Raw genomic sequence first — 22204 nt, forward strand, 5'->3', positions numbered from 1 at the left:
TCGGAGCCTCGTCCCGGCCGGGTTTCCGTCCTACCGGGTGTTTACCGCTCCGGTACAGGCGGGATTTCTGTGTCCCGCTTCGCCAGGGAGCATGTGCCCCTTCTTCCCGTACCCCAGTGTTTCTGTGCCCTTCTTTTACTCACTGCTTCGATATCCTTGACTATTTCGAGATGAAATAATGCATTCCTTCCTCCTGCCTCACCCACTCTGCATGCTGGTGACGTTCAGGCTCGTTCTCAAAGAGCACAGCTCTGCTTTTCCATTCTGAGGTTTCAAAACAATTTCGTTTTCCCAAGAAATTTCATAGATGTATCAGTATTGTTTGTAAAAAAATCTCCCATTCCAGTTAATTCTAGCTTGGTTAAATGTGGGCTCTCTGCTTTTATTTCAGGTATGAAGAAATAGACCTTGAAACAGGAATACTGGAAACGAAAAGAGACCCTGTTCTTTCAGATGATATTTATCCAGTCCATATGATTTTGGATAATAAAGATGGCATACAAGGTTCCTGCCAGTATTTTAAGGAGAGAGTAGATATCACTGATCAAATAAGGAGGAAAGATTTGCAGCCTTGTTGTACTTACATGGAAGCTGTTGAAAAGTGAGTGAAATCCTTATGCCTGGGAGTAAAAAGGGTTTAAGTTTTACAGTTCAGTCCTCGCTCAGTTTGTGCAGGTTGTATCAGGAATTGTGTCTGAGGGGGGAAGTGATTTAGCTCCAGAAAACCAAAGAGGTCATAACAACTCATTACTTTCCCTTCTGCCCCATAGATGGGGAGAGAAACTTGTCATTGTGGCCTCCCAAGACCAGCGTTACCGAGCTCTGATAGGCTGGGAGGGGGACCCTGACTTAAAGCTCCCTGATTTCTCCTACTGCATCCTGGAGCGTTTGGGTCGTGCCAGGTGGCAAGGAGAACTTCAGAGGGACCTTCACAGCGGGGCCTTCAAGTAAGTTTGTGTCTTCCTGTGTGAATGAAATCACAGTGCATAAGTTTCCACTGGTTATTTATAAAGATCTCTCCACATAAGCATTCCAGTGCATTGGTTTAACTGCAGGTTTGCTACCAGGAGCACTTGGCTCTTGGAGTCTGCATTGCTAGAAGCATCCTGCTCTCCTCCTGGAGTTCAGTATGCTTTCTGGTACCTTCTCATGGAGACAGAGGTTGTCTGTTGGGTCAGTCAAGACACACATTTGTCATTTGTGGAAGTTCTAGCTTCCTCTAAATCACTTTCTCTTCAAATTTGGGATCGAATGATGACTTTAATTTCTTTTTCTAAACTGATGAGGAAGAATCTTATCTTGCCCAAGTTCTGAAGAGATTCTTGGATGCCTACCTTTTGTCCCCAGCATCTGCCCTGTGTACAGTTTCCCTCCAGCCTGAGCAGGAGCCTGAGGTACCAGCTCCCAGACTAGTCCCTATACTTTGTTGCTGGAGGAGCATTCCCAGCCTCCTGGGGAACTCCTGGGTTTGTACTGCAGTGCTGGAGAAGATTCACATTGCTGTTATGGAATCACTGCTTTTAGGGGAGGAAGCTTACATAGCCTGCAACCCACAGTGGTGTTGGGATTGCCACTTAGGAAGCTTTTTTAGGTAACTTAAGAAGGTGGGAGCAGAGAGGAAATCTTTTGTGGACTCTTCTCTCATCAGTTCAGTGCCCTGAGCAGCTCACCAAGGGCTGAGATGAACACCAGAAATTACAGGAGGGGCAGGGAGCTAGAAGGAGAGGCTGGAGGAGGAGGGCCTGGGGGTACAATACTGCTCCATCTGTCTCATCCAGCCATCTTGTGACACTGTGATCGTGCACAGAGGCTGTGGGTTAAAATCAGAGGAACTCCTCTCTGTTGAACTGGATTAAAGATGAAAATCAATTTCATGGGTTCTCTTCACTTTGGTACTCTGACATTGTCACCTGGAAAATGAGCATAACATGTCACTACAAGCACAGATCACTTAGGTCAGTGTTTGGGGGTGCTGGTTAATTAACTGCTGGAATTGCAGCAGCTCCTGTGCCTATAGATCCCTTGTCATGTTTTGTTTAGAGTGGATGCTGGAAAGCTGCATTACCACCGCAGGGTGCTGGACAGAAATGGGCTGATAACAATGCAGTCCCACGTCATCAGGCTGCCAAGTGGAGCTCACCAACACTCCATCCTGCTGCTTCTCACTCGCTTTCACGTCGACAGGTTTGTGCCACTCACAAGTTTTAAAGATCTGGGCAGATTGTGACCTTTTACTATGGTGAAAGTTTGCTCTGTTGTCACAGAACCATCAAAGTTTCCTGGTATTGACTCTTCTTCTAAATGCTGGACAGTTCTAGTGCCTGCCCCCTGCCTCCAGAAGCCTAACTGTCCTTACTGTAGCACTAATCATTCTGCTCATTTTGAGTGTTCTCACTTCAGACACATTTGTAATAGATTTGGTTTTTTTTCCTGTCTTGTTTATGATTAGAACTTGGAATTCTGTGGAAAAGAAAATGAAAATTCCTAAAACAACCTGAGAACACTTCAGCATACTTGTAGTGACTGACATTTTGTACAGGTGCAGCTAATGTATAAAGTTATATGCATGCTAACATGTAAAATAATTGTATTTTCTTGGTTAGGAGGAGTAAATATGATATTCTGATGGAGAAGCTCTCAAGTATGCTAAGTGCTCGTTCAAACCAGATGGAAACATTAGGAAACCTGAGGGAAGAACTGGTGAGATTCATTACTCTCTCAGATTCTCACATGTAGAACCAATCAGTGTCAAAGGCAGTCGTTCATACTGCCCCTTTTTTAAAAGCTGAGCAAAATTTTGGGGTAGGTTATCGAAAGAAGGATCTTCAAAACCTACTAGTTGAAGTTCCTCTTGCTGTTTGTCAAAAGGAAGGAGCTCTGTTTAATCCACAGTTTCAGAGAAATTTTGTTGGTGGATATTCTCCTGCAGTTCTCACTTGCACAGTGCTGCTCTGGTTGCTGCTGCTTGTTTGGACAGTGGGGTTGGAGGGATGGAACACACTCCAGAAGCACCCTGTGCTCTGCTGGGAGTCTGCACTAGTTGGCTTTTAAGATCCTTCTTTGATACCCTACCCCAAAATACTGTGTTTTAAGAGCAGGCTGTGTGAATGTCTTTGATACTAGTCACCTACAGGTGAGGCTTTTGGGCTGCAGTGACTTTAGCAACTTCTCTTTGCATTAGGGTCTCTGTGAGAGAACTTTCAAGCGCCTCTATCAATACATGATGAATGCTGGCCTGGCCAAGGTGGTGTCTGTCCCATTACAAGATGTACACCCCAATGGAGGCCCCTACAAGACAAAGAAAGGTAAACACAACTATATTTTTCTTTCTTTTTGTGTTGTTACATTGATAGTGTTCTCACTGTAAGCTTTGAGTCTTCAATTAATGGCACTTCAGTGAAAATCTGTCCATGCAGTTCTGTGGAGAAATGTGTTATTCAGCTAGAACACTGCAGCCCACGTGGATTAAGTATTTGTTCCAGGTTTTTAAGAAATGGATGCAGGCAAGTTTATTGTACATCAGCATAAGCTGCTTAAGTGGGTTTTGACTCCCAGCAGTGTCTCAAGCCCTGCAGAGGGTGGAGACAAAGAGCAGCCTGCTGACCTTTCAGGTTGAACAGCAAGTCACTAAATTTGACAAAAATATATAAAAAGTTAGATAAACCAGAAAAGACCATTGCAAACTAAACTAAGACAACCATCTTAGTTACAGCTTTTGCTGAAAGTTATGAGAATGCAGAGTTTCTCTGGAAACTTTCATATCAAATGCTGAAAATAAGCTCCTACAGCACCACCTTGGAGTTCCTGAAATAAGTTAAATAGCCAACAGCTACTATTCAAGAAAGCCATAGTCTACTGAGGGAGAGTTTAATCCATAACCAGCTCTGAATTCAAATTTCATAGGTTTGCAAGAACTGCTGATAACTTCCAAACGTGTCATGGAAAGACAAAGAAGAGCAGAACTGTATGAAGAAAGGGAACAAAAGAAAGCAGCTGCTGTCAGAAAAATGGGCAGATAAAACTTGAGTGGGGAGAGAAGTATAAGAAGTAATAATAGAAAGTATGAGGAAGGACAGTACCACCAATGGAATTAATGCAATTGCTTAAGGAAATGTAAACCAAATCTTTAATCAAAGAAAATCCTGAGAGGCAGATTTGCAAGGGTTAAAAAGAAAATACTTCTGAAAGCTGAACAGTATGTGTTCATAAAGTCTGAATCAAAAGAGCCAGTAAAAATGTGAGACCTTCAGAAAGACACAAGTGAATGCCAGTTACATGGAGTTCAATTAAGGCTCTTGATAAGACAACAAATTCCTTCAAATCTTTTAAGTCAGGGGAAAGGAAATCTCTCTGCAGGGAAATGGCCTTATTAGCAAAGAGGAGCAACAGCCCAAAGCAGGTACAGCATCTAGCATGGTTCAGAGCAGTCTCCCACGTTCTACTGAATGAATAAGGGATGAGTTGGGTGAGCTCATTTGTCAGGAAATACACAGGTCCACCTCCTCCCCATTAGAGTATCAGAGGGAGTTTTACACAGGAGAAAGTCCATTTATAAACTTGGTGGCAGCCCACAAGGCTGGAGATGTTTTGATTTGTCAGATTGGCACAATGGCAGCTCCATTTACCACTTCAGTTTTTCATGAAAAATGCCACCTGCTGAATCTTTCACTGGAATGGTAATTCCATTTTACAGACATAAAAGATGAAAATCCACAAAAATGCCTTGAAAAACATTAGCTATTAAACTAGGAGGAATTAATAATAGCTGATTTTCACCAGAGATCAAGATAGTTTAATCTTTGGAGTTCTACAGGAAAGCAGATTGAAATATTTGGGGGACACTGAGGATGAGGCCTCTGCTTCAGAGCATCTGTTGTGGGATGCATATTACTGGGCAGCAGGAAATAAAGTCAAAGAAATTGGTTTATTTGGGTTTTTTTTGTTTGGTGGTTGTATTTTTTTTTAAATACTGCTTCAAGTGAAAATTAATGGGCTGTAGAAATACTGAGGATATGATAACAGTGCCTGCAGCCCTAGCAAAATGTCAGCACTTAATTACCATCCTAAGCAGTACCTTAGGATACTGCTTTTTTAGGATCTGGAAAAGGATTTAGGCTGAGGAAAAACAAGGGAATCACCTGGCCTGGAGCTCAGTCACCTGGTTCAGTGACTGTGGATTAACTTCACGTCAGGCAGGCTTCAGTAACTGATCATATCTGTACAAAAGATAAACTTCATCAGCTGAAACCTTCATGTTTTGAGGTAAAGCTTTCACCTGGCACTTCTCACAGCAGGGCTGCACCAGATGAGTAGAGATGGCTGTAGATGTTCCCACCCACTGCTGCAGGATGAATTGGCTACTGCTGCAGGAGCTGCTGACTCACTGCCATTTAATGAGCTGGCAGTGTGCAGTAACCTGGTTCTAGTTCACCACTGGTCTCTTAAACTGTTCAGAAGGATGATGCTGATGATAGTTGGTCATCCTTCCATCAGGGAGCAGGATCACTACAGCTCTCCTCAAGTCACCTGTCCCCACTCTGCCCTGCTGGGATCTCACAGACATGCAGCTGGAGAGTTCCTACAGCACAGCCAGTGCACAGTAACACATTACAATGCAGAACTCAGTCATGTATGAGATTCTTCTGGCTGGTGAGCAGCAGTGTGTTCTGCTCTTGTGTACAACAGCCTTAGATCTTGTCTCCATTGCTTATAATTCTTGTACACCATGTGTGGTAACAAACTTAGCCACTCCCTAGGCCCTAGAGTAAGTGAGGGACAAGAAATCTAGAAACTGAGCTGCTCGTACATGGTTGCTCATAAAGCTTCCACAGTATGACTGGTGTGGGTTGTGGAATCATCAGACAAAGGCTGAGGAAAAACCTCTTCTCAAAGTGATGTGGGACCTCTGCAAGATCACTGTACATTTTAGCTATGCTATGAGAGCTCACTGGGTGGGGTAGGACTGTTCTGTTTGATCCTGTTCTCCAGGATGCTAGTTGTGTGGTGTGTGCTTCCTCCAACAACCTCCTCAACATCCTCCATTCCATCCATGCATGGGGATACAGAAGAAGGTCCTAGGACACAGGAGAAACTGACAGTTCTTTGAAGTCTTTGACTTTTTAAATGCTGGGGACTCACAGCCCCTTGACAGGGCCCACCAACAGGTGTCCACTTTGATCACTTGCTGAGGAAAGACAATCCTGTGTTAAGGAACAGTTTTGCAACTAGGTAGCTCATTGTACAAGTTCTGTATCTTCCAATGTACAGTTTTCTTTCATTATGTGCATTTCTAGAAGGTGAAAAATGCTTTGAATCTGTAGGAAAAAGGAGTGGTGTTAGAACTTGTGAGTGATCTCAGAGCCAGGTGTGTGTTCTGAAGATGTAATACTGTGTATCAGCACTTAAGCCTTTCACTGATTTATTGATGCTGTTGAAATTTCCCCTGTTGCTGCAGTGTTTTCCATCCTGCTCATAAATCACTGTGTTGGGCAGTCCTGGTGTTGACACAGATGCAAAAGTTTGGAGCACCTCAAAAATTCACCTAGTCAGTATTTGGATAGAAAGCTGTTACAAACCTTTTCCAGATATAAACAGTTGTCTTTGGTCGTTTGCTCCTCACTGCACCACCGCTATTTCTTCATGCTGCTGAAAGCAATGAAATGGTTTAAACCACACACCCTGCAGTCTGTGAAGAGCTTTCACTAACATCTGTGCTCACAGGGACTGATGTCATGGTCCGTTGCCTCAAACTACTGAAGGAATTTCGGAAGAAAATGGAAGATTACCATGATGATGATGAAGAGGAGATGATCACAAAAGCTGTTCTGCCTGTGGATATTGTTTGTGAGAGGGATATGCTCACCCAGGCTTATGAGCTAAGTAGGTGATGTAGTAAGATATGCTAAAGGTTTTTCCCGTTGTCTTCTTACTCCTTTAATGTATAAAAGTAAATATTGTGGGTTTTTTAAAGTTCTGATTGCTTTTTGTGTCTTGGAAAGTGTTAATTTTTCATGGGAAAGATGAGCGGCATGCTCAGATTAGAAGAGCTGTAGGTGCTGCCACCCATAAGCCCTCTCTGAAAGCTTATCAGCTATTCAGCACCACCCAAATAAAGCAGCCTGGTAGAAATGGGATGCTGTGGTGGGATGAGAAAAGGTGAAGAGGAAAACAGTGTTCCCTCTTCTGTCTCCTTTCCTTTCAGAATGGGGAAATTAATTAGGAACTGCAGAAAGCTGTCAGGAGAAACAGTCACCCCTGCTTTTAATCTGAAGCTGTTGCCTTCAGACCTCATCCTGTTGAGACTCTGCTTCCTCTGAAACTGTTTTATGACTTTATTTGGCTGTATATTGTATATGTCTGTGGAAACAGCTTTAGTTGTTAGTGGGGAGTGTTAAATGTTATATTCTGGCATACACAGTCATTCAGAGCAAATATGAACCTATACACAAATATATGTAGATACAATTCATTCAGATGATTTCCCTGAGATGTTTTCTGGTATTCCTTTCTGAAACAGTTGAGAGCAGGGGAACCAAAGGTATTTCTCAGGCAGAGATTCGCTTGGCCATGAATGTGGGGAAGCTAGAGGCAAGGATGCTCTGTCGGCTTCTGGAGAGGTACAAAGTTGTCAAGGTAAGGTTCAAATGATTTAGTTCTTACTGAAACTAGAGACACAGTTGTGGTTACTGTGGTAGTATGTTTAAAATCATTAGTCTTTCTTTTTGAAAATACTAGGAAATTCTGGAAAAAAGTAACTTTTGTAGATCTTAGGGTGATTAAACTCCCTGTTTCCAGATATTTCAATATTTTCTTCATTTCAACAAGATGAGCAAATCCAGCTGTCATTTCATGCATGCACCCACCTGCCCCTTTTCACAAAGGCAGGATGATTGCCATTTTCCCTCAGCAGAGAATTTTTTTCAGTGAGATCTTGTCACTTGGTAAAAGCTTCTGTAGAATTAAACCCAAATATAAACCATAGAATATCTAAACGTATTTCTTCCCAAGCCAGCTGTGAAGCTGAAATCTTCCCTTAGTCCTAGGTTAAGTGTTTGAGTTTCTAGACACTTGAGAGCACCTGTAGGCAGGGCAGCAGCAGTTCCACTTCAGTCTGATTCACTCTGGTAACTTCTGCATGGCAGTTGTTTCACAGAATCTTTTTTCTGAGAAAAACTGCTTTCCAGTTGGAATACGTGTTGCTTGTTCTTCCTTAGTCTTTTCTACATCCCCCATACTGTGGGCGTTTCATTCTAGTGCTCAGGGAATGCAGATTTATTTACTTTTCAAGCATGGTATTTCTTTCCATTTGTATGTGTTGAGGTTAGTCAACAACTTTGCTATTTAGAAAGAAGGAACGTAACATCCCATCTCTTGGTATGAGGGGAAAACAGAAAACTTTCCCACTGTTGATGCTGGAGATCAGACTGCAAGAATGGAGCAGGAAGGGGCTAAAGTCGTGTTTCAACTGTTTCCTCTAGGGGTTTATGGAGGATGAAGGTCGGCAAAGGACAACCAAGTATGTTTCGTATATTTTAGCAGAGGAGAGTGATTTAAACCGTCAGTTTGAGAGAGAGAAGGCTAGAAGTGAGCAGTTGGCTACAGTCACTTTGGCTCTGGTGCCAGAAGATACCCCTGCTGTGGAAGATGCATCTCCTGGAGATGATGATACTTTGGTCTCCGAGTCTGACAATGAGGAAGAAGGGAAAGATGGCAAGAAGAGACGAAAAAGCCAGAAGGCCAACTCTGGTTCTCTGTTGAAATTAAGTTTCCAAGATGATCCCCATCAGTCAACACCAGCTAAAGGTAAATCATGATTCAAAAATTTGGAGAGGACCTTGCATTTTCTTAGGGATCCTTTTAGTAAAGGAAAAAAAAAAACAAAACCACAACACTATTAGCTTCACTTGGCTTTTGATCATACAGTTACTTTTACACTTATTTGACTATTTCTATGCTTTTTTTATATATATTCTCTTTCCTCCAAAAGTTTTATGTTTTGGAATACTGTAGGTGTGGTAATCTCTGACATTTGTGTGCACCAAACAACATTTCTGACTATCACCAGCCACTGGGAATGTCTGCTTCTCCTTCCCCCTGTGCCATTGCTCCCCTTTTCCCCCTGCAAATGAAATGGGCTCACACACCGTGCCCCTGGATATTCAGGGTGGCTTGAAGGGCTGAAATGATCCTGCAGAGATCAAACAAATTCCAAAATTGATGGAGGAGTTTGGAAGGAGGAGTCCTGAAGGAAGGAGACAGGACTGTGTGGCTAAAACCAAGCATAGTGGGCAGTCCATGGGTAAATTTTGTCCTTGGGTAAATTTTTCCTCTCCTGTGAAAGTTCTGTGATGAATTGACAAAGTATTTGTAAAGGACTCTCTTTTTCAGCATATCTTACTGCTCAGGCCGTGCCCATCAGAGCACAGTCTTGGTAAAGCTCTGAAGTCCTTGAAGACTTCTTCAAGAGGGATCTGAACGCACTGTGTATATCTTGAAATAATTTTCCTTCCTCAGCAAGGGAAAAAGTGGCCTGTGCCTCACTGAAAAGCATCACTTCATGCCATCAGATATACAAATGTCACCTTAGGTGTGGGAAATAGCACAGGAGTGGATAGACCAGCCAGTTCACTGCTTTTTTTAACTGTAACATGAATATTCTTCCCCTTTTAGCAGTGGGGTTTTTCATTGGAAATGTCTAATATTGAGCCTTAGAGTTGTGTTTTAAGGAGGCTATGGTGGCTTATTTTTTATTTTATTTAATAATTTTATTTGTTTTAACTATTTGAATGTTCCTACAACTTCTGTGATGCACTCCACAGGAACAGAGAACAGAATTCCATTTCTTATGTAGAATATCTTTGGAGTAATACTAAATCCTTGTTCTTCTTCTGCTGTGAGTCAGAGAAATCAGATTTCTGGCAGAACTTGAGAATCTTTGACAAACTCTCCTTTCTTCAGTCAGCAGTTTCTGGATAAGCTAATCTGGCCCTTCATGATCTTCTAAATCTGCCTACAAAGAGGCTTCTGCATGGAGAGAGTTATTTGATGCCAGAGAATTCACTTTTTTTTAACCTTACTTTTGGAGGGTGAATGCAGTTGTTCATGATCAAACGACTACTTCCAGCAGGGTAGAAGGATATGTCAAAAATCTAGCAGAATGCTTGTAAGTACAGTTACCTGAGTGTGTGGGGGAATGCCTTGGAGAGAGAGAGAAGCTGAACATTTACAGGAAACTGAAAGCAGAACAATGACAAGGCTGTTTGCTGTTAAACCAGGCTCAAAGCCAGCGTCTGTGAAGTCTCAGGGGAAGAAGCTGCCTTCTCCTCAAATTCTTGAAGAGACAGATGAACCTCAAGATAACCTTTCAGGGGAGAGTTCTACTTTGGAAACTCTAAAGCAGGAGCCCAACCTTCCTACCTGTGCTCATGCCACTGATGAAGATGCAGATGTGGCTGTGGTGGAGGAGGTCAGGCCTGAAGACCCTAAGGTAAAATAACATCTTAATACTTTGTTCTTGGAACATCTGTCTGAGCTAAGTGATGTACTTTTACAGCAAGACTTCAAGCTACAGGTTTATTAGTCATTCATGGGATTGCTTTGGGTTTTAAATTTAATTTCAAAGTGCATTCATATTTTGGCTGCATCGTAGTTAAGTGAAACTTTTTCCAGGAGATAGGAAGGTAGACTTCCAAAATACAGTTCTGGGTTGGTTCACTGGCGCTCTCCAAATCCCCTGGGTTGACTTAATGCATGTCATCACTTACTGCCTGTCTGAGCACATGAGTGCTGCACATCATCTGCTCTGTCTGCTCTAAACCAGGAGGAATAAATGGGTGTTGACAGGAAAGTTGTGTAGCCTCACTGCTGCAGGATTGTGCCTGGGGCAAGATGCCTTTCAGAGAGACAAGATATGCTGGCTTGGACTCAGCTCGATGTTAAGGCAGTTACCAGCTTTCTAGGCCAAAACTCTCAAGTCAAATGGCTTAGAATGTGGAATTGGCAGAGAAAGTGCATCAAACTGCATGGAAATCTTAGGTTTCTGCCTTGGTTCCCTGCCTGTGAAGGGGAGATAAAAGATAATCCCCATGCGACTAGTTTCTTACAAATAAATACATCAAAACTCTGAATCTCTCAGACGCCGCCGTGTGAGGGACAAACATTAGGCTGAAGACTGAATAGTTAATGTAAAATTTCTGTGTTGTCCATGCTGTGCCCTAGAAGACGTGTGGCCAGAAGAAGGAGAAGCGTTGCAAAGCTGCAGCAGTGGAGAGGTCTCACGAGACCTACAGGCTGCTGAAGCGCCGGAACCTCATCGTGGAAGCGGTTCGCAACCTGCGGCTCATCGAGAGCTTGTTCACGTGAGTCCACCCAGCACGGGCTGCTGGGCTGGCACACCTTCTGGCAGCAGCAGCTTTAGCCTGCTTGAGCTAAAGCTTTAGCCAGCAAGCTGCATGCTGCTTCCATCGCTGCCTTTCCTTGTCCCTGGCAGCACTGTGTGCTCTCCAGTTGGAGAGAATGGCGCACAGTTATATTGAGTCTTAAAAATTAATCAGCTGCTTGGAAGCAATGATAGTTCTCTGCAGTTAATTACCCCAGGGAATTTTTATGCAGTGTATGTCCCATAAATAGAGATCAGAGAAGTTTTTTCTCTGTTCAGTATGCCAGTGCTCGGGGCCACACAGTAAGATCCAGCACTTCCCTGCTCGTGGGTTCTGCCATCTGCATAAGTTTTACTTCCATGTGGTTTCAAAAATTGTTCATATTTTATTCTGTCATGCACCACAGAAACTCATTTCTTCGTGTGAGTCATCACTGGCCACTAGGATCTCAGGCAAGGTCTTGAAAGTTTGCTTTGCAGTTTATGTGGTGTGGTTTTGTGTTCTCTCCTAACTTGCCTTGTCTGGACTGGAGATGCTTTCCTGATTTTTATGATGTTTTTCAGCCTTGTAAGACTCACCTCCAAAGAGTAATGGAAATTCTGGTGCTATCCTGGAGTCCCAGCTTCCTAACTGGCAGAACTTTGTTGTCACAAACAGGATTGCACCCCCCCATCCTCTGTGTCAGCACATAAGATCCTGGCCTGTCAATACACTCAGGGCCGCCTGCTATTGAAGTTCAGAAAGAAATCATGGCCTTGTTCTAGCCTGGTTTGAGAAGTTGGAAACTTTGTCACATAGTTCAGTTGCAGAGTGTTGTAAAATTAAAGCCTGATCTTCTGGCACCAGCCTGATCACTGATGCATCTAGTCATATCCAAGTGGAGGCTCAGAAGATATTTCAGGTCTTTGGTACCCCCTTCAGTGCTGCCAACAGATAACTTGCAGGTTCCCTCAGCACCAGGGGAAGTTCTGCCCCTCCCCAGTCTCTGCCAAGGAAATTTCCTGGTGTTGTCAGTCCAATTTTGTTAGTTACCAGGATGTGCTAGTCTTTTGGAAAGATTGAAGTCCATGTGTACATCCACTTATTGCCTTAATACCCTTCCATGTCTTGTTCAGAATTAACTCTCCAGGATTGAAAGAGCCAGGAGTGGGGCCTGGGGCTCTTGTGAAACATTGCATGGAAAGGGGCATTAGGGGAGGAGGTGTAAACGTGCTCCTGCAGGCTGCTGCAGGGGAAGAAGGGAGCTGGCCACAAGTGGAGGGATGTGTGTGTCTGTCTTGTGAATGCATCTGTAGTTTCTCAGCTCTGAATGCCACTGAGTAAACTCTGTCCCGGCTGAGCTCACACGTGCATAAACTGCATGTGTTTAATCACCACCTCAAAAAGCTCTAGGTTTTCCTGACCACAGGGAGGCTGGATTCATAACTGCACTCTAGCCATACACACAGAAGTCTGACATGGACACTTTGCTGTCATCAGACCAGGAGTCTTCATGTGAAAAGGACAAAGTGTGGTTACAAAGAAAATACAGCTGAAGTTTCAGGTTACCAGTTATCTACAGCAAAAGGGAAAAGTGAGCAGGAATTGCTAGAAGCAGGGAAATACCCATTCACCCCACACCCTCTAACAAAGTGCTTAAGGCCAGCAATGCTCCAAACTACCCGAAATGCAAGGTATTTTTTGCATCTTTTAGGCTTCAGAAAATGGTCATGGATCAAGAGAAGCAAGAAGGTGTCTCCACTAAATGCTGCAAGAAGTCGATCGTGCGACTGGTGCAGAGGCTTGCACAGGAAGGGCTCCTCAGGCTCTATCGTACTACAGTCATCCAGGATGGCATCAGTAAAAAGGTGACTGCACAAACCCTGGAGCAGCTTTTCTCACAACCCTTCTGATTTATCAAAACGTTTCGAGGCTGAAATATAGGGATGACTTTGCTTTTTGTAGCAGAACCCACAGCTGAGCTGCCCAGAAGCTACGTGTCCTAAACTAAGCTACTGTGAAAACTAGATTAGTGCTTTCAGTTATTGTGCTACAGATAATTGTGAGACCAAAGACTAGTCCAGAGATCAAAGTCTCTGAATCTCCATTCTGAGAGGTTCTGCTGCTTATCAGTTACACAATTCATGGTTTTCTCCCTGCGCTGCCAGGCTGCCATACAATTCTATTTAATCCCCTTTTGAAAGCTAGTAGATGAGAAATCATAAGTTAGCTCTGGCATTGAAAGTTTTAGAATGGGATCTATCTTTTTTAAAACAAAAATCCACTGTTATTGAGGTTTATGGAATTAAAACGTCTCTAGTTGTCAAGCTGAGACTTACCATTGTAACTCTAGTGTGAAATGTTCATAAGCAGGGAGATAATCTTGAAAATTAACCTGTGCACAGTTACTGTAAAGCACATGTGAAATCTCCCTGATCTGAATTGTCAGAACTTTCAGCAACAATGTCTTGCTTTGGCCTTATGAGGTGTGGCTTGTCATTCATCCCTTCCAGCCTCATATTGCCAAGTTCAAGAGTTTATTCCACAAAGTTCAGATTTTAAAAATCAAAAACCTGAGGTTTGTGGAAATGGCATTAACTGTTTATTGGTCTAGAGACCATATGATCTGGCCTCTTGCTTAGAGAAACGAGCAACAGGAGTTTTGATCCATAAGTGTTAATATTCTGTCAGTTATTAAACCTTCATAGGATTCCTCCATTGTGGCTATTGTTAATTAATTATCTGTTAATCCCCGATCACTTATGCAGCTGGTGAAGATCCAGTTTCTCCATAAATGCCTTTTGTGTGTTTTCTGCTGCCCTGAACAGGTGGAGTTTGTTGTGCATCCCTCAGTGAGTCCCAGTGACCCCCTGGTAAAAAGTGCCATTGAGCAAGTGCGTTTCCGAATCTCCAACTCCAGCACGGCAAACAGGCGAGTTGCACTGATGCTCTGGGGGCTTGGGGAGAACTTGCCTTATCTACTACCTGAGAAAACATGCAGAGGAAATAAAGTAAGCAAAAGAAAAGAAAAATCTTGCCTTTAGCAACAGAGAAATGGAAGCACAAAGATGGGGCAAGATGCTGGTTATCTCCTGGAGTCGGGAAAGAAGAGGGATTGATCTCAGCTTAATTTTTACCAAAGTGCTGTGTGGTTTTAACACAGGATTAAAGTTCCCCAGACACCAACGTCCCAGGACCACGCTGAGGAGGAAAGCCTGGGGCAAGACACAGCTCCTGACTCAGGAGAAATGCAAGAAAGTTCCAGTAAAGCTGATAACAATAGGGCAAGAAAATGCGATGAAAAAATGGGCATAACACAGCTAAGAAACTATCACCCTGTTACAGGTACAGCTGACTCTCTTTTCCTGCCATCTGTCACTTTTCCATTTCTTAATAATCACTTTCAGATGTTGGGCTCTACTAAGATACAACTGGGGTTTTTTTCTTCTTTTATAGAAGAAAAATGTGGTTTGCATGAAGCTATCTCACTCGCCAGTGTTTTCTTAGCTGCTTATTGGGGTTTCAATTGTAAACTGGAGTATTTGCATTCCTACTTCTTTACTCTTTGTAACTGAGTATTTGTAACTTTCATTTACTTTCCTTACAGTTTTCTGCACACCAGTTTTGCAGAGATAGCTATTTCTTCTGTTTTAATCCTCTTTTTATTTCTGTTTGGTGTTTAATCTTCCCTCCCAGTGCCGGGACTTGGGCGTTCTCTTGGCTTTCTTCCCAAAATGCCACGTTTAAGAATGGTCCACATGTTCCTCTGGTACTTAATTTATGGGCACCCTCTAAATGGAACACAGCAAAAAGGAGGTAGTGATGGTGAGAAGAAAGGCAGCAAACAAGGGCTGGATGTGAAGGCAGCTGTACTTGAAGCACAACCAGATGGGGCTGTGGAAATTGCCTCCTCTGGGGTGAATCCTGAAATCACTGTGCTGGAGACTGAAGTGGAGTTGTCTAATCAAACAGGTGAGGAATGGCACACCCTGACTTTGCCATGATTCAGTGTAGTGTTTCCACAACTGTTTGACAAGACGATTTCAATGAAAATGTTTAAAAGTAGGAAAGCAAATGCTTGGGGAAAAAAAAAGCTTATGTTCTTAGTGACTTGTTCCCAAATATCATACAGGGGTGTTGTTCTGGAGAGTGAAATACAGTAGGCTCAAATCATGGATGGACAAAAGCTGGAAAGTTTGCTAGGAATTTGGAGAGCTGGGTTTGAATTCAGAGTCATCTTGAGTAAATTTGGAGAAATGGTTTAGATTTCATTTTAGTTGGGACACACTGAAGCCATGGTTACATAATTACTGCTTAAACTAACCTTGGAGATGTTGCCACCTTCTGTTTCTTTTACAAAAAAAAAAAAATTGCAGTAAGGAGAACAGGATACCTGTCTTGTAAAGTGAAAAACAATGTTAGAGGTAGTTGACAGACTGTTCTCTGTGCTATTTGGTATAGAAAAAGCAATTATTGGATTGGGTGTTCAGAAGATACTTTTCTATAATGTGCTGTAAGGATAGTTAAGTCTTGGAACAGGTTATCTTAGAGAAAAATAGTCTTATGAGTGCTCTCTTCATCCTTCAGAATATGGGAATTGACTCTATTGCTTTCAGGCATCCTCGGTGTAAGCAAAGAAGGGCAGACTTATTGTGAGTAGGCTTAATGTGTTTTTCAAGAGTCCTCACCACCACTGGAAAAAACCCTGTAAAAGTCCACTTCAAAACAGACCAAAAACAAACGGCTTTAGCTAATTTTCAGATCATTTAAGATTTTCAGCTTTCCAGACTATAAACTGCCAAATGTGTTCTGCTTGAATACTCCCAGTAAAACCATACCTCCAAGGTTTGTCCTGCCTGAAGCTCAGCCAGTCTGCTTGTCCCTAGTGTACGTGGAGGATGCCTCGTGGATGCGTTATGTGCCCCCCCTGCCCGTTCACAGAGAGTTTGGATTCGGATGGGCTCTTGTCAGTGACATTCTCCTCTGCCTGCCCCTCTCAGTCTTTGTTCAGATAGTACAAGTCAGCTACAAGGTATAGTGCTTTTTTTTTTATTTACCTTTGCTTTAAAGTCTGATAATACCAATTGTGCCTCTGAGCAGTAACAAATATCCTCTTAGTCTCTTTTAATAAAACTAGCTGTCACAGAGTAGGCACTTTAGTTCTTCAGAGTTTCTTTTACAGAAAAGTTAGTTGCTTTTACAGCCATGCTGGAAAAAAATGTATAGGCCTGTACTACAGCAAATTCTTAAGTTAGTTATTTTGTAAAGAGGTTTTTATAATCTCACTGACTCTTCTGCCTCCTTGTTTAACAAGAATAATGTTGAAGGACTTTACAAAAGCAGTAATGTTTGCTTAAAAAAATTTCAGTAGACTGTTCCAGTAGCAAAGCTTGATGCTTTAAAGGATAGTTATATTTCATGTTTTGATTGACTTCTAAAATAATTCTAGGTGGATGGCCTAGATGATTTTTTAAATGATCCACTAAAAAAGCACACTCTGATCAGATTTCTTCCAAGGTCAGTCCGACAGCAGCTTCTCTACAAAAGGTAAGCAGATGAGTCAAAGCAAATGGCTCTAGGGAGGAAACAACAGTGGTTTTCTCAGTTATTTCCTCTTTGTGTCAAAGAGAACTTTGTTACTTAGGACAAGGATCATAAATCTTCTGAGGATAGTGTGCCAAATTGTATTTTTCTCTCCCAAATAAAAGGTAATAAGAAACTAATAAACAATATTCATGTATGCTGTCAGGCAGTGTTTGAGAGCTGGGAGGTTCTGTCCTTCATAACTCATCAGCACGATGTTACTTCTGTATAAAACACACTCCTGACTGCTGCTAAATTCAGAATTTAGTAGAGTCTAAACGTTGCTGTCCTTCATAAATCTTTCAGAGGGTGCCACAGTTCACAGTTCTTGCCTCTCATAGATACCATTCTCTTTCTACTCATGCTCCCAGTGGCAGCCAAATTTGCTTCAGTATTTCTAGGCTTGCCAAATGATCTTTTTGAGCCCCCAAGAAAACTCCTGCCAAAATACAATTCTGGTTTAACTGCACAGATCTTAGTGAGTTAGATGTAGGCAAAGCTGAATTTTGAACAAATCTCTCTCTCAGAAACTAGATTTTGCAAAAGTTTCATGAATTTTCCAGAATTTTGCTATATAAGTAGATATACAGCATGGGAAATATTGCACATTTTGCTCTGCCAAAGCTACAAGCAAGTGAAAGCAGTTTCTTGGAACAGTAATTCTAAACAACCTTAACTGCAAGGATCAGTGCCCAGTTCTCTCTGTGTGCACATGTGAAGGTTTTTCAGCCCATATTTAGCACTTGTGTTTTCTTACTCGTGTCTTCTTTGCCCAACACAAAATTACCTGCAGATCTGCTGGTGTTCTGACCTTGTTTGATTCATTTATACATATGATATTTCTGGCTAACTTTGTTCTTTGCTAACAAATTTTAGTATTTGGCTAAAATATTGTGTTTATGATATGAGGAAAGGAAACTTGGAGCTTTGGATTACTATATATATTCCATAGGCTGACAACTCAAGCCAAATGGCACTTCAGAAATTCTCAAACTTGGTATTTCAAAGGTATTTCCTGAGACTTAAGGTTGCTGTGTGGAGGTGGCATGTTTCCTGGTGTCATTGTCACTCTGCTCCTGAGTGCTAATCATAATTTCCTAATATTGCTGCAGGAGGTACATCTTTTCGGTGGTAGAAAACCTTCAAAGATTGTGTTATATGGGACTGATACAGTTTGGCCCAACAGAGAAGTTTCAAGACAAAGACCAGGTAATTAGTTTTTTTAAAAAAAATTTAGCCATTATCCTTCCTGTTATTTGTCCAGTGAAACAAATGCAAGATTTGAGGTTTGTAATTACCTGAAGGAGTTCAGTAAAATGCTGCTGTTTCAGATATATGTGCAGACCTCCAGATCCAAGAGACATACTGCAAGCTGTGCAGATAATTTTTGCCTCTTTCTTTGGAAAGACACTACTGAAATGTGTAAGGCTGAACTTTGCACACACTAATAATGATCCGGGAGGTTCCATGCTGGCAGCACTTCATGACAAATGAGCATGCCACGTTCTGCTCCATCAAGGCGTGTTCATTCTGACACAGAATGAAGACTGATCAGAGTAAACTAAAGACATTTGTACACGTCTTTTTATAAGCAGAGAACACATGCCAAGAAGGCAGTCCCAACATATGTTTTGTGGGGATAAGAGAGATAATTAGGCCCCAGACACATCTATTCAAATCCTGAATGAGAGCTCGTAGGAAGCAGTCGCTCTGCTTGGAAATGTGGAATATCCTGTGCACAAAGGGGGAAAAACTGTTCCAAATCTAGAAACACAGTTTGAGCTGGCAAAGGAAGTTTGGGAATAGGATGCAACGGGGTGGGGATGGGTGTATCCTCTAGCAGAGTACTGGCTCAAAATAGTGAAGACCGTGGAAACACTGAACACTCCTAAAATGAGGTTTTGTATCCTGTAGATGAATTTCAACTCTTTACCTACCAGGCTGAAACACGCTGTATTTGACAGGTCTTTGTGTACATGAAGAGAAACGCTGTGATTGTTGACACCACTATCTGTGACCCCCACTACAACCTGGCCCAAAGCAGCCGCCCCTTTGAGAGACGCTTGTACGTTCTGAGCAGCATGCAGGACGTGGAGAACTTCTGGTTTGATCTGCAGTGTGTCTGCCTCAATACACCACTGGGTATGGATCCTTGTGCATTCCTACTACCTTCATTATTCTGTTTATACCACAGTCCTCCTCCTTTCTGAAAACTTGAGGCAGGCTGTTTTGTCACTTCCAATGTCTTGTTCTCTTGGCTGGTGCATCAAAAAAAGCTCCAAGTTCTGTCCATATAATTCTGTGAAGTTGAGATCCAAGAAGAATAAAACTATAAAACTATAAATCTTCAGGACAGTGTTCTGAAAAACATTGCTGTCCTGTTAAAGTATCAAATTTGATAATAGCCCTGTTAAATTTTAATCCAGTTGTGAAAAAGCCTTTTTGAGTTTAGTTACTGGTGTATTTTCACTGTAGTTCTCTACAGGTTTAAGCAGCAATCCCTTTTCCATAGAAGGATGTTCCTAAACCTTCTAATAGATAGCCCAAGTTAGTTGAGAAGTGCCTGGTAAAGGAGTTTATGCACCCCAGGTTGTTTGAGTTTATTTTTATATTTGGTCTCTTTACATTTTTAAATAGGATATATAGCTACCAGTATACATAATTTTAAATGTTACAAAATGATAAGAAAGTTGGAGGGAAGATTCTTCTCCTGAAACCCTAGACAACAGTATTCTGTATGTCTGTAATTTAGCCAGGCAGGTAAAAGGATCTATGTGTAATTTTGTCTTGTTTTTTGTGTTGAAGCAGTTATGTGCAAAAAGCTCCTTACATACTTGTCAAATGGGAACGTGGTTCACTGGGGCAGCTTTTGCAGATTAGTCAGACCATGTTTACTTCTAGCCCCAAAAATAAGGGAATGATATTGTTTGACTAGTTTGCATGCTTTTGGAAGCTTTATTGTGTTCCACTTAAGTATTTTCCATCTAAAGGGGAAAATTCTTCTGTGCTGGATTTAAATTGATATTGAGCCTCTACATCTCTCAGACCTGCCTGAGATCTAGTCCTGCCCTATTGTCTTTGTCATATAGGCATCCAAAAAGCAGCAGTAAGCCAGAAATTGGGTTTTTCCCTCCTACCTTTGAGTTCTGTTACAATAAAACTATCACACAGCTCCTCAGCTCTATCCTAAATGTATCTCCAACACAATGAAGTTGGACATGCAAAACGTTCACACGGGGTTTTAGCAGCCAGCACCTGCTGCATCATTTCTTGAGGATTTTTGACACATCTGAGTACTGAAAGGCTGTGATCCATGCCTAGAATATCAGTCAACGACTGCATTTTTTTTTTTTTCCCCTTATAAAGAGTACTTCTCATTGCTTCTGCCCTGAATAGTTTTGGACAAGTTAGTGCCTTGTACTGGAAATTAACTGGAGCACCATTAGCCTCTGTAGTAATGTAGCCAGTGTTATTGAGAAGTGGGTAGGTTAATACTCTTTGGGAGCAGTAGTTAGGCACAGCAGGGTGGATTGAAAATGGGCTGATGCCTTAGTGCTCACACTGATAATCAAAACCATTTGTATGTCCAGGAGGTGTCCGCTGTCCTCGCTCAAAGAGGAGCAACCTTCAAGGAGAGGAGGCTGCACTAGATGCAGAAATGGAACAAGAGTCAGCAGCACATAAACACAATCTGGAACGAAAGTGTGCCATGTTGGAGTACACCACGTATGTCACCTGCAGCTTTGGTTTGTTGATTTGAATAGAGTGTGCAAAAAAAGTCCTGGTTTTGAAGATGTTTTACAGTAACAAAGGCAGTTAAGGCTCTAGCATTTCAGTTGGGTATTGTGGGGTGGGGTTTTTAGGGAATTCAGAGGGAACTTGATTAAAAAGATGTGTAGTTATGTATCATGTTTGCAAGTAACCTGTCTACCAAGCAGGTTTTCGTGCTAGAGGAGTGGGAAGAAGATTTAGATTTCTTTCCAAAGCTGTACAGACATGTTCCAGGAGGCTTACGGAAAGCAAAGTGGAGAGGGAAGTTTTGCTTCCTAAGTACAGGCACTGCAAGAAAGAAAAGATTCTCTGTCCCTGTGCTTTCTATCACTAGAGCTTCAGTAGGTCCCCAGGGTCACATTCTGAAATCTGCCCTTCTGTTGCAATTTGCTGTGTATTGTTCACAGACTCATTTCTAATTTGGTGTTGGTGTACACTGAAATCTGGAAGAGATCCCTGGAGCACTTCATCTTCTGCCTAATCACAACCAGAATACTCGAGGGCACTGTTGTACTCACAGCCTGTGCCAGCCATGTGGAACACCAGTTAGGCTCAGGGGTTTAGTCTGGTCAATATTCTTGTTTAAAAGTGTCATGGGCAGCTCCATCAAGTTATCTTAAAAAAATTAATGGTGGTGAGAGAACCTAATTCCACTAATCTTTGCTGATAGAAATAAAGTCTGTTCAGTCCACGTGGCAGCTTTCACATCTGGTCTCCATTGTATGGTGAGGTTTTAAGCTGGTTATCTGGTATTGACTTGCTGTTAGGCTGGAGATGACTGCAACGTCTTTAAGGTCAAGAAGCAGTTTCTGGATATAACTGATGGCATATTGTTATAACAAAAGTGTTGTATATTGAAAGCTTGACTGAAATTAATTTTTTCATGGTAGCTTTCAGAAAAATCTTTCAGAAGGCAAAAGAGGATTTTAGAATACTCCTGGTGTTATTACTGGATTGTCAGAGCTGTTGTACCTACTGCAAATGCAAAGCTCATTCACAGTGACGTTTTCCTTTTCATTTTTTTTTCAGGAAGTCAGTTTTTCTCTGATTTCTTGCAAAGTGTTGTATTTATAAAGAAGAAAAACCCCTTTTTTTCCTTCTGCACTGTAACACCACACTAATAATGAACTAGCTTGTTTGGGAAGGGTACCAGTTCATCATTCCATGCTAGTCATTGTTGGTGTCACCATCTTTCCAGGGAGAGATTGCAGTGCATTGGTTGTTAGCATGTCTGTGTATTTAAACAAGGTTTAATGTATTTGTCAGAAAACTGGAGAGACCAGTGCTTGACAGCATGCAAAATGCAGGGTGATTGCCTGTAGTTGCATGGAAGATTTTCCCCATGCTTGTCCTGAGAAAGTTTTTCATCTGAGCAGGTATTTTCTCTAGTTCTGTGGCAGGAGTAGTGCTGAGAACAGAGTTTATGTGCCCACTGGAGCTTAGCTTACACCTGGAGCAACTTCATTATTGTTATCTTGAAACTGAAAGCTCAG

The 22204-nt window shown here is 42.0% G+C and overlaps 1 protein-coding gene across 1 annotated transcript in view; it reads left to right on the top strand.

The window, feature by feature from the left end:
* Positions 1-391: 391 nt before the first annotated feature.
* GTF3C1 (general transcription factor IIIC, polypeptide 1, alpha 220kDa) overlaps positions 392-22204 on the top strand; it is a gene marked incomplete at its 5' end in the record, with an annotated part of 39296 nt that continues 17483 nt past the window's right edge. The window contains 19 exons of the mRNA XM_008936782.1: positions 392-601; positions 771-947; positions 2041-2184; positions 2604-2700; positions 3182-3305; positions 6721-6879; positions 7517-7632; positions 8478-8802; positions 10275-10486; positions 11221-11357; positions 13072-13225; positions 14186-14289; positions 14521-14702; positions 15054-15329; positions 16244-16389; positions 16807-16904; positions 18053-18149; positions 18905-19082; positions 20531-20666. Of these exons, the coding sequence (XP_008935030.1) occupies positions 392-601; positions 771-947; positions 2041-2184; positions 2604-2700; positions 3182-3305; positions 6721-6879; positions 7517-7632; positions 8478-8802; positions 10275-10486; positions 11221-11357; positions 13072-13225; positions 14186-14289; positions 14521-14702; positions 15054-15329; positions 16244-16389; positions 16807-16904; positions 18053-18149; positions 18905-19082; positions 20531-20666 (3072 nt within the window). The remainder of the gene's footprint in view (positions 602-770; positions 948-2040; positions 2185-2603; positions 2701-3181; positions 3306-6720; positions 6880-7516; positions 7633-8477; positions 8803-10274; positions 10487-11220; positions 11358-13071; positions 13226-14185; positions 14290-14520; positions 14703-15053; positions 15330-16243; positions 16390-16806; positions 16905-18052; positions 18150-18904; positions 19083-20530; positions 20667-22204) is intronic.

This window comes from Merops nubicus, unplaced genomic scaffold (assembly GCF_000691845.1).
Source record: "Merops nubicus isolate BGI_N331 unplaced genomic scaffold, ASM69184v1 scaffold39953, whole genome shotgun sequence".
NCBI classification, from domain to species: Eukaryota; Metazoa; Chordata; class Aves; order Coraciiformes; family Meropidae; genus Merops; species Merops nubicus.